At 37.2% G+C, this 16,469-nt stretch overlaps 1 protein-coding gene across 2 annotated transcripts in view; it reads left to right on the top strand.

Annotated features, from left to right (window-relative positions):
* The window catches only part of USH2A (usherin), a 546,480-nt gene that overhangs the window by 91,781 nt on the left and 438,230 nt on the right, over positions 1 to 16,469 (top strand). For both annotated transcript variants that reach the window (XM_060754270.2, XM_060754269.2), the window contains exons 13-16: positions 4,125 to 4,766; positions 7,766 to 7,949; positions 12,125 to 12,288; positions 16,217 to 16,375. In XM_060754270.2, coding sequence (XP_060610253.2) covers positions 4,125 to 4,766; positions 7,766 to 7,949; positions 12,125 to 12,288; positions 16,217 to 16,375 — 1,149 coding nt within the window. The remainder of the gene's footprint in view (positions 1 to 4,124; positions 4,767 to 7,765; positions 7,950 to 12,124; positions 12,289 to 16,216; positions 16,376 to 16,469) is intronic.

Below are 16,469 nucleotides of genomic sequence, written 5' to 3'. Positions count from 1 at the left end.
GTTTCTTTCAGGAAAATGGCAGTCTTTCATGATGTTATAAACTTAATGAGTTCTAAGCAAACAGTTGATGTGTCAGTTTTCTTAGCAGACCAAAATAAATGGATTTTTTCCTTCTCAAAAATATTCTCTGCTGCAAGGTCTTTTGTGATAAATCTTTTCCATTTTTTTTTCTATTAGAATTCTTTGAACCGCTCCTGTGAAATGCAAAATGTCAACATAATTCTACAGATCTTATACATTGCTAGGGTTAGTTATCAAGAGCCACGTAATTTTAATTTTGTAATTCAGTGCCAAGTTGATTATAATAAACTACTACCTTCAGTGTTATTTATCATTTTTTTAAACAAGACGTGCTTTTTTGTTTGCTTTTCCCACTGGTATTTTCCAGAAATTAGATTTGATTATAGCAATTTATTACTTCCAACACATCTGGGGGGAGCCACATCGATGTAAGAACAAAATTTATCAAGCACCCAAAATATACAGTGCATATAATGCCCTTTGAAATATTGATGTATGGCAATATTATACAAGGAAAATTCCTTGATGAAAGGAATTCTGAGTGGAAACTGTATGTGCCTCAGATATGTCATTTAAGTACAATAAATAAATGTTCTTCAGTTGTCATGATTTTATTGAAGAACAGTGCATGGCATATATTGATACTAAATAAGTTAAAATGTCCCAAATTCTTTTCCATATATATGGGAAGTCCTAGATGGAGCATTGTAAACAGAAATCCTATGGCGAAACACCATTTGGTTTTTATACATTTTATTTTTATATATAACTGGAGCAGATCATATTATCTAATGAAATGAAGTGATAGTATTTATCATGGACTAAACTATTGAATGTTTCAGGCAGAGTTAGCAAGTTGAACACACAATCTAAACACAAACAAGCAACTCCCCGCCCAGCTACGGCCCTGAACATAAGGAAGTAGAAACACCAATACTTCTGAATGTTCTATTGCATTTCATAATTCTGCTGAAGTTTAATGTTATCCCATCCCATTATGCTGCAAATGTCATAGTAACCTTGTGAAAAAAAGTAAAATTCCCGTTAAATATTTCCACTGGTGGAGGAGCTTAGTTTACAGCAATTGAAGTAAGCTAAAGACAAAGGACGGAAGTGTCAGAAGGGACGAGAAATGAGATCATTCTCAAAGCAACTGAAAAAGTGAGACTACAGAATAACTGGAATTATTCCTGCTAAATTGGGATAGTTGTAGAGTATGGGGCTAAAATAGACATAACATACTGTGATAGAGAGGTCTGGCCAATATAAATAAAACTGGCATAAATTTTACTAAATTTAGTAGCATAAGAAGAGCAGAATATTAGTGGAAACCAGCCTAAAAACTAGTGGAAGCAAAGAGACCTTAATGCCAAGATCATCAGTGCATTGAAAGCATGCAACTTAAAGGCCAGTGAAACTAAAAAAAATGTTCTTTTAAAAAGATGTAAATTTTATATGCCATCATCTGATTTAATGATTCTTACTTTTGGTATAAATGTGTATTTGTTTAGGGATTTGTGTGGGATAGGTATTTGTTTGTGTTTGTTGTACAACATTGAATGTTTGCTGATTTTGTTGTTCATCACCCTGAGTCCTTTTGGGGAGATGGGACAGTATATAATAATAATACTAATAATACTAATACTAATACTAATTATTATTATTATTATTATTATTATTATTATTATGGCGCTGAAAAGACCACAATGTAGGTGCCAGGTAAGCTGCTTTGGGGAGAGAATCCCCTAATTTTGCTGCTACCTCTAGAAAGATGAGGTCAAGTGAACTTCTTCAGATGCTTTCTCCATCTGTTCTTACAAGCCCCCTTTCTATTAACCATGTATGAAAAACAAGAATGCTAGTCTTCACCATCAAAATAAACACCTACAGTATATCAAAATGTTATGCACACAGAATCTGCATCTATTTTAAATACATGCTGACTTACAAAACAACTGGTGGTACAAGTAACCTTAGAGTCCATTGTCATTGAGACTGTTTAAACAAGCTTGATAACAGAAAATGTAACTAAGTGCTGCAATGTTATGAAGCGTGAGCTGTTAGAGTTAGCACAACTGTTAAATCTTACTAATGATCCTATCACCAGTAAAATACATTAACACCAATAATTTTATTAAAGTAGGTCATTCATCTAGAATAAAAAAAGAGAGAGGAATGTGAATTAAATGCCAAGCGTGCTAACTCCCCTGTACTTGTTAACATTGAATGTGATGCCCTGTAGGCCTTTCTCAGTATCGTTAGGAATAGATTACCTGTCAGGAATATGTATGGCATATTCAAATAAGCACTGCGCATATTTTTAAAATTGATATGATATGAATCCATGTAGACCAATTTTAATAGTTCAAAATGAGTCATAATTCTTGTTAACAATACAGTTATTTTTAAAATTTGCGGCAATAGTGGTCCTTTTTTATTTTCCTTATTGAAATTAAATGATATGCCTTAGGTGAGCCATTCATCACTGCTAAAGAAACTTGCCTTCTGTTGGAGTTCTCTAGCTTTTATCCATATATAATGCATTTTCTACTGTTTGGGGTTGTTCTTTCAACATAGCAGGTTTTATATATGTGTGGTTCTGTGGTTTTTTTAAAAATACTTCTGTGTTAAAGTGGGGTGTATGTATTGTTTTATAGTGCAGTTAAAGGATGGCAGGATTATAAGATTTTTTTATATATAAAACATATTATTTAAAAAGCAATGTCTAAATCATGCATATATTTCACAAAAACAGAACACACATAAAACCATTCTGATTTCATTTTAGAATATGTAAACAAAGCATTTTGAACATTTAGGAAGATGTGTTAATACACATTGATATATTTAATATTAGAAAAATGTAGAAGATTAGTTTCTAGCAATCTAGTTTTCACTGTCCAGAATACAGCCATGTAATTGTTTGTCACTAGAAGAGATCCTATAAAATTGAAAGTACTTAAACAAGTGTCAACATGTCAAGTTTCCACTGATTCAATGGATTTATTCTAGTGCAGACTAGAATTCTTCTATTGTAACACTGGAGAAATACACAATGCATTCCCTTACCAATGCTAGATATACACTTTTCCTCCATATCTACAGATTCTGTATCAATGGATTTAACAATCCATAGCTTGAAAGTATTCTCCTCTCTCAAAAAATCCAAAAAGCAAACTTCAAGTTTGCCAATCTACATAAGGGATACAATTTTACTATTTGTTCATATATAATGGACTTGAGCATTTATGAACGTTGGTATCCATAGGGAAACCAAACTCCAGCAGATATCAGTGGTCCTCTCTCTCTCTCTCTCTCTCTCTCTATATATATATATATATCAATGCAATGTATTAGAGAATCATTGGATCCACTTTTAATTACTATTTCCTTAAATATATTTTACAGCTCTTTAGTAAAACTACAGGTGGAGCATCACTTATCCAAAATGCTTGAGATCAGAAGTGTTTTGGATTTCAGATCTATGTATTTATTTATCTACCTATTCAGATTTTGGAGTACCTGTTTTTGTATGTATATACATAAACACACGATGAGATATTTTGGAAATGGGATCTATGTCTAAACATAACATTCGTTTATGTTTCATGTACATATTATACACATAGCATGAAGGTAATATTACACAATGTTGGAAATGATTTTGTACCTGAAACAAAGTTTGTATACACTGAACCATCAGAAAACAAAGTTGTCACTCTCCCAGCCACCCATGTGGATGATTTGGGAGTATTCTGGATTTTGGATTTCCAGATAAGGGATGCTCAACTTGTATTTCAAGCTAAACAGAAAAATAGACATGCATTTGTTATGCCATTTAATAATGGTCAACAGTTTGCTAGTAACTTCAATTTTGTTTGGGTTTATTGCATCATTTGTCTTGGCTTGGTGACCTCAACTAAACTAAAGTAGCTTTGGAGGATATATTTACGATATGCTTCATAGGGAAGGGTGTGTGTTTTTTTCCAGCTAGAATTGGCCTACAGATCATATGTTTTCCTTCTTTCCAATGCAAAGTTCCCTACAGTGAAGTATAGGTTCTGGTTTTGCAGCATTTTTAATAATATCATTTTTCTGTTCAGGTCTCAAATGTGAGCACTGCAACTTTGGATATAAGCACCTCCTAAATATGAAGAAAGATGGTTGTGTCCATTGCCAGTGTAATATCCATGGTTCTGTGAATGGTTTTTGTAACCCTTCTACTGGTCAGTGCACTTGTAAGAAAGATGTCAAAGGACTTTTCTGTGACACTTGCACTGATGGTTTTTATGGGCTGGATCCTTTTGGCTGTAAATTTTGTGACTGTCATGTTGATGGATCCATTGCTGGTACAGCATGCAACCCTAAAACAGGGCAATGTGCTTGCAAGCCAAACTTTGGGGAAAGGCAATGCAGCGATTGTTTGGATGGATACTACAGAGTGAAGCTAAATGATTCCTTAGCCTGTGTGCCATGTAACTGTGACAAGACTGGCACTGTAAATGGCTCTGTGCTGTGTGACAAATCTACTGGACAATGCCATTGCAAAGCTGTTGTCATTGGCCTTCAGTGCAGTCAATGTATGCCTCGTATGTACAATCTCACGGCTCAAAATCTTCTTGGTTGTGACATTTGCGACTGTGATCCTCTGGGTACACTGCCAGGAACTTTTTGTGACCAAATCAATGGAAAGTGTGTTTGCCTGCCTCGCCGTCAGGGAAGGAGGTGTCACCAATGTAAACCAGGTAAGAAACTAGACTTGCTAAAGATTTTAATTTCAGGATGCTTCCCCCTTTTATTATCTTTCAACAGAATGTTCCTAAGGATGTGTCTAGAAGATTTTTTTAATGAGTGAAATTAGACAAGAGAGGTCCAATGAGTCAAGGGAAATGGATGGAGTTGGTTAAATGTGTTGTCAAAGTTTGTCCAAGTGTTACTGTTTTGTTAGATAAACTACGTGTTGAGAAGCACTTGAATTACTTTAATCATAAATACAGATTCCAAAAGTTTAGGTCTTGGTGCTCCCTCCTTTTCTGGAGGTTTTTAACCAGAGATCATCTGTCAGGGGTGCTTTGATTCTAGCAGAGGATTGATGAGGTGGCCCTTGCGGGCGGTTTGACACATACTGTACATTAAATCCACATCAGACCAGATTTAAGAAACCCACTCCAAAGGGGGTTTAAATCCACACAGGCAGGGGAAAAATGGGCTTTCTCCTTTGGCTGTCCACATGCTATCCTGCATACTTCCAGGATAGCATGTGGCCATAAAAAAAACACGCACACACCCAAAAATCTTAAAAATAAAAAGGAAACTTACCAGGAGCCTTTTGGTTTCTCTTCCTACCCAAGGGAGCATACCAGTGATGCCTCAAAACATAGGGGGAGCCAGGAGGGATTTGGGCCCCCTCCCGTCATTTTAGGTGTCATTGCTATGTTCCATCAGAAAGAAAGGAGAAGCCAAATGGTAATTTTCCTTTTTATTTTTTAGGGGTTTTTTGGGGGGGGGGGCGTTGGTGGAGGGGGTTGGAGCCCTCACAGTTTTCCAGGCTGAATCGGCCTGGAAAACATGGGACTACTGTCTGGACTGCCCCCTCCAAAGTCCAGAAGGTGCAGGATAAACACACTATCAAATTAATTAATCACAAACCAGGGTTTTCCTTGTTTGTGGCAGATTAATTCGGGTTTGTCCAGGATGTCATCTGGACAGTCCCCTTTTTATTGCGGAAGTTTCGCAGCAAAGTGGCTGTGTGGATGTGCCCTATGATTAAAGGAACTATATGTTTTTGAGAGTAAGAGTTTGCATAGGAAACTGGATTCAAATCTGGGATTTAAACATCTGTTGTTTCTAATCTAGTAATCTTCATATATACATTGTAGAAACACAGCACTTTAATTGTCAGGATCAATGCTATGGAATCATGGGAGTAGTCATTTTACAAGATCTTTAGCTTTATCTATCTGAGTTCAGATAGATCTTTAGTCCAGATAGATCTTTAGCTTTATCTATCTGAGCCCAGAATTCCACAGCATTGAGCTATAGCAGTTCAATTGGTGTCAAACTGCATTCATTCTACAGTGTAGATTTACCCCATTTCAGGGACTATATACCCATTGGGATTCATTTCTGAATAGACTAGATTCCTATAAATTTTATAGCTTTTTGTCATGGCCTTGGGGTGATGCAATAAACAGATTGATTGATTGAATAAAATGCCTATGCAATCAACATTCTCTACATAGGATTGTGCTTTGAATGTAATAAAATAGGCACACACGTTGAACAGAATGTTAGTGCTCTACTCTGTTGCGAGGATGTGGAGAGATGGTATAAAACTAGCTGTGTTAGGGTTTTTTTTTTAAAAAAAGGATTAAATTATTTTGATGCATGTGCTAATAAATATGGCACGTCTGTTTCCTCCTCTTCTTCCATCCCACTTTTACTTGACCCAATGACCCACAGTAGCAGGCATTTAATCAGAGAGCAGCTTGGGATAGGCAGAGTAATGATATCAGACTTCCAGGGCCAGGCAGCCACCTTTGTCCTTGGAAAAGAATGGCAAGGATTTACATTGCTCAATTCTTTTTATATAAAAAGTGTTTAATTGGTAGCATCAGGCAAAAAAAAGAGAAGCTTGCCTTCACCTGCCTGGGCAGAAAAAAATCTTGATGAATGTTCTTGAACTATGAGAAAAAATGAATTTCTGATATGCAAAGCCACCTAATATCTCTATTACTACATTGTTTTTGTTGTAGAAATGTGAGGTTGTTTCTATTGCAAAGTTGGACAAGTGTGCTTGTGCAAGAAGATTTTCCCATCACCTCATCCCTATGAAATTTCTAACAAATGAGCAATAGAGGGTGAAAAACCTGAGAAATGTAGGAGGAAGTCTGGATGGAGGATGGAAAAGAATTACTGAAAAAAAGATAGGAATTGTGTGAACGAAGGGAAAGAGGGTGACACCCAAGGCTGCTAGGAGAAATAAGGGATAGGGTCATTACATCTTTTATGGTTGTCTAGAGAGAAGGTATTGCTTGCTGAATTCTCTCTACTGCATAATCATTAATGGCACAGGAGCCCTGTTTCTTTCTTTATCTGGTGCAGTAGGTTAAAACCTGGTGTCAGCAGGACTGAAGACTGACAGGTTGTAGGTTTGAATCTGGGGAGAGCACGGATGAGCTCCCTCTGTCAGCTCCAGCTCTCTGTGCGGGGACATGAGAGAAGCCTCCCACAAGGATGATAAAACATCCCAGCATCCCGTAGACAATGTCCTTGCAGATTGCCAATTCTCTCACACCAGATGTGACTTGCGGTTTCTCAAGTCGCTGTTGACATAAAAAAAAAACTTTACCTGGCATCCCTACTGATGTCTTGTTGAAAGTAAAAGTAGTAAAATTTCTGTATATTCTTTGCATTGGGACCAAAATGTCAAAGCACATTTAAGGACAAATAAGCTTTGTTTGCTTGCAAACAAAACTTTTCTCATCTCCAGCATCAAAAGTGGATTGGGGGGGGGGGGGGGAGGGATTGCAGGAGAAGGTGCAGCTAGAGAAGCAGGAACATTTCTGCATCCATATTCACAGCAATAAATTGACAATTTCCCCACCCCCAAAAAAGGCAAATAAATAAATAATACAAACAACACATATATATATTACTATGCAAAACAATATGACCCCTGTAAAACACAGTTTGCAGCATATTTATGCCTTAATGCATACATTGACATTTATTTTCTTGTTAGGTTTCTATTTTTCCCAGCATAGCATTGATGGCTGCTCTCCTTGTTTATGCCATCCAACTGGTTCAGCAGATGAGGTCTGTAATAGTCACACTGGCCAATGTATTTGCCAAGATTATTCCGTATCTGGGAAAAGATGTGACCGCTGTAGGGACTACTATTACGGATTTGATGCAGAAAAGGGGAGGTGAGTGATTAATGATCACAGGACTAATTTTAATTCTTTTCTGTTTTTGGAGGGTTACTTTTATCCAGAACTGTGTGAGGAATATAATTTCAGCTCAAGGCTTGAATTTTTCTGGGCTTCTCAGGCACTCTGCAAAGTGGATGTATTTTCTGCTCTGTAAGCCATATATTGACAGATGGTGATGACAGTCCTCCCAAAATAGTCTCATTTGGAAAGTGCATATTTGAAGTGAGCATTTTTGAAATGCATACAATATACTACTGAAACGTGCTTTCTTCAGTGGGGAAATATTTTTAAACAATGTGCATAATTGGTTAAATCCTGATATTAAAAATTCAGACCTGATTTGCTCTCAGACCAATTTATTTGTCTTCTTGGCAGTCCATAGCAACTGTGGAATCATCTTGGAGCCTCTGATTTCAGTACAGGTGTGGATGAGCCCATAGTCATTTGGAGGGAGACAGGAACTCTGAATGCTAGTGTAAAATAAATGTGGTTAATTTTCAGTGTGTTACTTAAATACAACACATTATCAATTTGTAATTTTTCTCACCAGTCCTTATGAAGATGATAACTGCTCTAGCTTGCAAGGTTGTTTGTAATGATGTTTGCAATAATATCATTTCAAATATACTACATGAATCTGTCATTACTATTTTTTATTCACTGTTAAATGATTTTGACTGGGATGCATTCATGAAAGAAAGGAAAGGTCTCAAATAGGTTTGTTTTAATGGGACATAATGGTAAATAAAAGTGAAAGAAGCCTTTTCTAATTCTATGTGCATTATCAAGATCTATTATATCCCATGACAAAGAGTAAGAAGTAATAATATTCAGTGAATTTATAAACTAATAAATATTGTAGTATTCAGCATATGCAAGAAAGTGCTCTCAATTTCTATGTATGTTTCAGGAAAGAAAACATTTTGAACAGTTATGGCATTGAAATAGTCTAAATAGAGCCTCTATTTGAAGCGGGATTTGGAGGCACTTAGTAAAGATAAAAGAACTAAATGCAGTTTGAAGGAAAAAACATACCCTTTGCTCTTGATTATAAAAGAAAAAATGACAGCATTGTAGTTTCTAAGAGAGAATGTTTTTATTTATTCCCAAAGGGATATTATTCCATAAAACAAATTTGCAGCTTATTTTGCTGCCTTAGCTTTTATCAGTCTTTTAAAGGGTGTTGAACTCAGGAGATCACACAGGAAGAGTTACTAAAAAAAACCCTCTTTAAAAACATTCAGTTGCAATTCTTAGGTATGTGAATTTATATAGGTAGTGTCTATTTCACTTCTGAAATACGTGAATTATGTTTAGAGAAAAGTATGGTTATATGAAAAATCCGCAAGAGAAAGTATACACCTTTTTGAAATATACACAAAATGTTTTAGTCTGGAAGAAACAAATGTATGTGCCTTCAAGTTGCCTGTTGGATTATGGCAACTCCACAAATTTCACAGGGTTTTCTTAGGAAAAGAATCCTTATAGGTAGGTTGTTGTAGGTTTTTTCGGGCTATATGGCCGTGGTCTAGAGGCATTCTCTCCTGACGTTTCGCCTGCATCTATGGCAAGCATCCTCATAGGTAGCTTTGGCATTTCCTTCCTCTGAAATGAAAGCTCTGAAAGCCCTGAGTAGTAATTGGAAGGTGGTCTGCCTTCCAAGTACTAACCAGGGCTGACCCTATCTTGTTTTGCAGACCAGATAGCATACAATGGCTTTGGGATATTAGTTGGTTAAATATGTGGACACATACACATATTTTATGTGAAGGAAAGCAATCTTGCAGTGCAATACAAACAGTGGTCAGAAGAGGCTTAAAGGCAGACATTTTAAAATTCACATTTTTATATCTCTTTTATTCAAAAAGAAAGAAAGAAAGCTGATAGCTTTAGTTCCCAATTAGTATGTGTAGAATTGCAGTCTTAAGGAATTTCATATATCTCAAATTGTTGGAATAGCTATGTGTACTTCCCTCTGTAAGTGCTGGACCAACCACAGTCCATTAGGTCTCCAACAATATATTTCAGATCTTAGTGGGGTCACAAATGGGTGGATAAATGGGGAGAGAGAAACATTGCACAGGGTATCATCAGAAGCTCATATTGGTGGAGGAAGAAAAAATAATGCTGAATTACTACTTAGTGCCCCATAGTTGGATGTTCTTGAAATTTAGGATGAAGCAGCATTCTAAAGTAGGAAAATCAGAGTAGTAGTGAAAAAAGTCCAATAACATATTTTAGCCCATTTTGCTCATTTATTTGGATAATTAAGAATGTTGAGAAATTAAGAATTTGGGAAATCCAGGATTCACACTGAATCATGAAATTATGAGTCAATTTCTCTTACCCAGCTTGACCTGCTATATAGGATTATTATGAGGATAAAGGAAAAAGAACCTGTTACACTTCCTTGAACTCATTGTGCGAAAGGCAGGGCTTAAATGTGGCTGATAGATAGATAGATCGATAGATCGATAGATCGATAGATCGATAGATCGATAGATCGATAGATCGATAGATCGATAGATCGATAGATAACATTGCAGGTTGGGTATCCCGCAGCTGAAATGTTTGGGGCCATAAATGTTCCATATTTTTGATTTGGGAGGATTTCCATGCTCAAAATGAGATATCTTTAAAAAGAGCCCCAAGTCCAAACATGAAATTCATTTGTTTCATATATACCTTAGATCAGGGGTCCTCAAGCTATTTAAACAGAGGGCCAGTCCACAGTCCCTTGGATTGTTGGGGTGGGGGGAGAGACTGTAATTTGAAGAAAGAAAAACATAAACAAAGTCCTATGTATGCAGCACATATTTGTAGTGCAAAAAAACCATTAAAAACCCCAATACAATATTTAAAATGAAGAACCATTTTAACCAACATAAACTTACCAGTATTTCAATGGAAAGTGTGGGTCTGCTTTTGGCTGATGAGATAGTGAAATTAATTAGGATTGTTGTGGGCCTTCAAGTTGTTTCAAGTCTAAAGTTTATGACAGGAGCCAGGTAATTGACCTTGGAGGACTGCATCCGGCCCACAGGGTTTAGTTTGGGGACCCCTGCCTTAGATGAATAGTGAGAGCCGTTCAGCAGTGGAACTGTCTGCCCTGGAGTGTGGTGGAGGCTCCTTCTTTGGAAGCTTTTAAACAGAGGCTGGATGGCCATCTATCAGGGGTGATTTGAATGCAATATTCCTGCTTCTTGGCAGGGGGTTGGACTGGATGGCCCACGAGGTCTATTCCAACTCTTTGATTCTATGATTCTATGATTCTATGAATAGCCTGAAGGGAATTTTATACAGAATATTTTTAATTATTTTGTGCATAAACTAAATAATTATTTATTATTTATTTTTACAATATTTGTATACTGCCTTTCTCAGCCAATTGGCGACTCAAGGCGGTTTCCAACAAATCAGTATACATAAAACATAATAGATAAAAAACATTAAACAGTATAAGACATCACAAAAGCAATAAAAGCAACATCATCAGTGTCTCATTATTCTCAAGCATTGTCCAATTCCATTGTCAGGTCATTCGATTTCCTATATTAGCTACTCTGTATTTGTAAACGCTTGCTCGAATAGCCACATTTTAACTTGCCTCCGAAACATCAAGAGGGAGGGAGCAGATCTGATCTCCCTAGGGAGGGCATTCCATAGCCGAGGGGCCATCTAAAAACAAAGTTTCACTATTTCAGCTCCCCACATTGACAGTTTTCAATTTTGGAGTTCTGGTGGCTTCTTTCAAAGCTGTCACAGACAGGCCAGTCAGTGAACGTAGAACCTTTTGCAAACAAAAGCATCTGTTCCATTAAAGAGGTGATGAGCTTTCAATGTAGGCAATAGACATCACCAGTGATCCAGATCAGGAATGGAAGAAACACCACTTTGTAAACTGTGAAATGCCATTGTTTCCCCAATTTAAAGAGTTGGTGGGTTGTGAGTTTTCTGGGCTGTATGGCCATAGTTCAGAAGCATTCTCTCCTGACATAAAGAGGTGATGCTCTTTTCTTTTTCTATACAGCCCAGGCTTCTAGGTTCTTCAGTGGCGATGCTTAATTATTTGAGTCAAAAGAAGCCACTAAATAAAGTCCCTCATATGTCTCGCTGAACTGCTAATGTGCTTTCATTACTTTCTTTCTTTGTTTTCTTTTTGTTTATAGATGTCAGCCTTGTAATTGTCATCCAGCAGGAGCAATTAATGGAACTTGTCATCCCATGACTGGACAATGTATGTGTAAACAATTTGCAACAGGCTCAAAATGTGACGACTGTGTTCTTGATGCTAGTAATTTGGATGTCCACAATCTGTTTGGATGCAGTAAAAGTAAGTGACTGTCAGTCCTAAGAGCATATCTTTCAAATTAATGGTTCTTACTGGTTTAGTGATTGTTAAACAATATAACTGTAACGTTCAAAACAGATGTTACTCATAATCCAGCTTCCCCCTTTATTAATATATTATGTTTTGGTGTTGAAAATCACTGCATGATCTCTTGTATTAAAGACAACATAGATTTTTCTGTCACTGAAAGGAAGCAAATTATGTCAGTGCTGCACAGTTTTCCTGGCATAATTCATAGTGCTGGGAAATAGCTTACTCCCTGAGTCTTACTGAGATTCTGAAGTCTGACTAGAAGCATTGTTCATAGTTTCATTTGCCCACTACATTCCAGTCTCTGCATGTAAATAGAACAAAGATATGTAAATCCTCACTAATTTCTTTGTTGCATGTAAAAATAAAAAATCACATGTTTTCCAACTAGGAGGTGAAATTGCACACATGAGGGAAGCATCGTTCAAGTGGCACAGGAGTGTGCTGCCTCCATTGGAGCCAGCAGAACACGGGCAGGCTCCCGTATTTGGAGGGAAGAGCATATGACGCTTCCACTCGAGTTGTGATCAGTTTCTCCACCAAAAGTCTAGTGACATCAAGAGATGAGTAGTGTGCCCACTGCCCATCCATCACTGAACTGGGAAGGAAGCATCCTAAGGTGCTTCCCAAGCCCTTTGTGATGAGGTCACCCGTGACATGGAAATAGCTTTGGTGGCATGGAAAGTGACCCATTTAAAGAGAATGGGTCACTACATGGGTCTACATGAATAAAAACATTTCTTCAGATATATTGCCATCTGACTGAGGGAAATAATAGAAAGGGGGACAAGACTGAGAATTCTCTTCCTCCATGTTTAAAAAAACAGGGATACACAGTTACAGAGTGCAGCTCAGATATCTTTAAAAATCATTAGTTTCATTGATTTGTGTTTCTTTTGTACATCAGATTTCACAGAATCATAGAGCTGGAAGAGACCTCATGGGCCATCCAGTCCAATCCCCAGCCAAGAAGCAGGAAACTCGAATTCAAAGCATCCCTGACACATGGCCATCCAGCCTCTGCTTAAAAGCCTCAAAAGAAGTAGCCTCCACCAGAAGTAGCCTTTGATGAAGTTGCACAGAGCTTTTAGTAAAAGTAACACAGCAATCCTTTTAATGACCGGCCATGAAATAACAAGACCATACACAGATATGGAGTTGACTAAGGGCCACTTTATTTAACCTAATGTTGGTTTGATTTCATCAGACCTGACAGGAATGAGAGATTGGAGCAATCTATTGCAGAATCAGCTAACACCAAGTATCACCCTTTGGCTTCTTTTTCAGCCTTCCCTTAGCTGAAAATACCTGACAATCCAATACTTGGGTTATTCCCTGGCTGGCCATCTACTGGATGGCAAACCTGAGGCACTCCCTCTGTCACAAGTCTCATTACTCTTTATGTGAGAGCAAAACCTCCAAGTCTACCCCAAGTGTGACAGGCTATAAGAGGTAGTGCCAGAGTCCTACCCTTTACCAAAAAGGTGTTAGTGTTCACCATATATCTTGCTTGATTTCACTACCTGCTGTGAACAAGGAACATATGTCTGCTTAGTCCCTTTCCTTGTTCAGACCAGCCAAAAGAGCACCTGTTCCCTCTTGCAAATCCCCCAGGAAGAACATACTACTTTTTCAGACAAGTGAAAAGTCAACTCTACAGAACCAAAGATTTAAACATGCCGCAAAGGGAGTGACTGGGCATTTAAAATGCTTTAACTCTGTCCCCAATGCCATAGTGCATTATGGCACTTTGTATCTTGATTTTGTACGCTGTCCTCTGGACATGAATGTGCAATTAAATCCTGGAAGTTTTAGCTTGGAGTGGTACCAGTACTCTTTGGTAGAGAAGGTTTAAGAGCCTGTAAAACCACAATTTCCATGGCCTCATGGCATTGAGCAATGGCAGTTAAAATGGTGTCAAACTGCATCAATTCTGCAGTGTAGATGCACCCATAGTTACTGTGAATAGAAGACCTATCCTTGAGGAGATTACTACAGGCACCCCCCTCCATTCTTGGTTCTTTCTTTGAGGACCTAAAGGGTTAATATGATCTCACAGTCTTAAAAGTTTAGCATTGTGATAATTGTGTAGCTCCAAAGGGGTCGATAAAACATTTTCCCCCTTTGGAACTGTTTTGTTTCTCTTAGGAAAAAAGAAACTTGGCTTCTAAAAAGAAAGACAGTTTGCATTTAGGCTTGTGAGGGTCTCTGCTGTGTTGCTTTTAAAGCTGTGAAGGGATGTAATGTGTGTAATTTCACACCTTAAAATCAAGATCAATATATGTACACACACCTCATCCAAACTCCTCATCATAGAACACATATAAAATCATAATTTCAGAGAGAGACTACTGTTGCAAACTTAAAATAGAACAAGTCTTCTCTTCCATCATAAAAATCTGAACATCACAGGCTTTACAATTCATTATATTAATAATACACTATAATGGTAAGAGTTTTCTTATTCTGCAAATAACCTACAAAATTATTTAATATGAAATGGTGATCCTATACAAAACACAACAAATGATAAAGGAGTATTTTAAACCAAACACACACTTCACAAATGTTCTAATATTTAAATAATTTGAAATATTGTATATAACGAATTATGGAATCTACAAATGTAAAATCTGACATAGGAATCTTCCATTAAATGTGAAAATGGTGGGTTAAAAGCAGGAGAGGATATTGTATTCAGTTGAGAGATTGCCAGTTATGATTCTTGAGTAAGTCTCTCTCCTATTGTTCAACCTGCTACATATCAGGAATACAGATCTCTAAATTGCCAACTGCTGGATGTCTGTAGGATATTTAGCAGCTGATAAAGCAACCAGTAGATAGATGTCTGTGGAAACACAAATATGTGTGGAAAACATACTACACATTATTACTAAACTTGTGTGATCAATATGTAAAGTTTTCCACATATTTACCACACAAGTTTAGTAATAATGGAGAAATGGTAATATGTTTTCACTAATCTAAATAAGTGTTAAAGTAGCATCTCTCCAAGTATGTGCAAGTTGGTATTCGCTCAGATAGCTGTTAATGCCACTAGTCCAGAAGTAGCTTTCATGCCAGATTTCTAAGGACAGAACATGTTTGTGGATATCTGTAAAGGAGACTTTATAGGATATTGAACTGAATGAATGGCTCAGACATGATGCTGGTCAACTGAGGATGAACCCAAGATGGAAATGGATATTATGGAATAAATATTGCACATTAATCTGTATATGCTGATTGTGCAGATCTGCAGTTTCGGGGATCTTGTTTTATGCATTATTCTCATGGAAGATGGTGTTTTGACAAAGCAGGAATGGCAGTGCTTCAAGTTATATGTGCACCCTCTGATGTATGTGCAATATATTTTTGAGTGCAAAGGAAGCCCACATAGAAACAACAGCTCACTTGTGGAGACTTTATCGGATTGAAACACCCACACTACATTATTTCCTAATTGCATGAAGAATCTGCTTGAAAGTGAGTGTTACTTAGCAGACAGAATGCTTGAATGTCAAAGTGTAGGGATAGTGCAAGAAAACAATGCCACAAGGAGGCCACAAGGAGGCCAGGAATGCCTACTTCTGCTGGAAACCATAATTAACATTTGATGAGCATGGCTTAAATGTTTTACATTTTTGGATCCCCCCATGCACTGGTTGACTGCTCTGATATACACATTTTTTTAGGATGAAGTTTTCTGACCTGAGTAAGACAAAATCAATTGGTTTTCTGTGTTAATCTTGCCATCATTATCCATGTGTATTTTGCCTGATGACAGCACTCTCTATAAGTTTATTCCTTAAATATGCATTCCTGCTTAGTAAGATATACAATGACTGCCTTTTTTCAAAAATATTGTGTTGTAATCCAGTCCCCTCCCAGCAACCTCCGCCAGCAGGACAAGTTTTAAATTCTTCTGCTATCAGGCTTGCTTGGAATCCACCTGATTCTCCAAACTCAAACCAGCTTGCTTTCAAACTCTACAGAAATGAGAGTCAGATCTATACAGTGGAGGACAACTATCCCTACAGTAAGTGCTTATGCATTTCCTCCTCTTTTACATTTGGATTATTTCTGGGTTTTTTCCCCTTTTTTGTTAGCCCTTGTTTATAACTAGAGTTGTG

The sequence above is a fragment of the Anolis sagrei genome, chromosome 1 (assembly GCF_037176765.1).
Source record: "Anolis sagrei isolate rAnoSag1 chromosome 1, rAnoSag1.mat, whole genome shotgun sequence".
Taxonomy (NCBI): domain Eukaryota; kingdom Metazoa; phylum Chordata; class Lepidosauria; order Squamata; family Dactyloidae; genus Anolis; species Anolis sagrei.
Note: the sequence above shows the minus strand (reverse complement) of the source record. Positions and strands in the feature narration are given on the sequence as shown.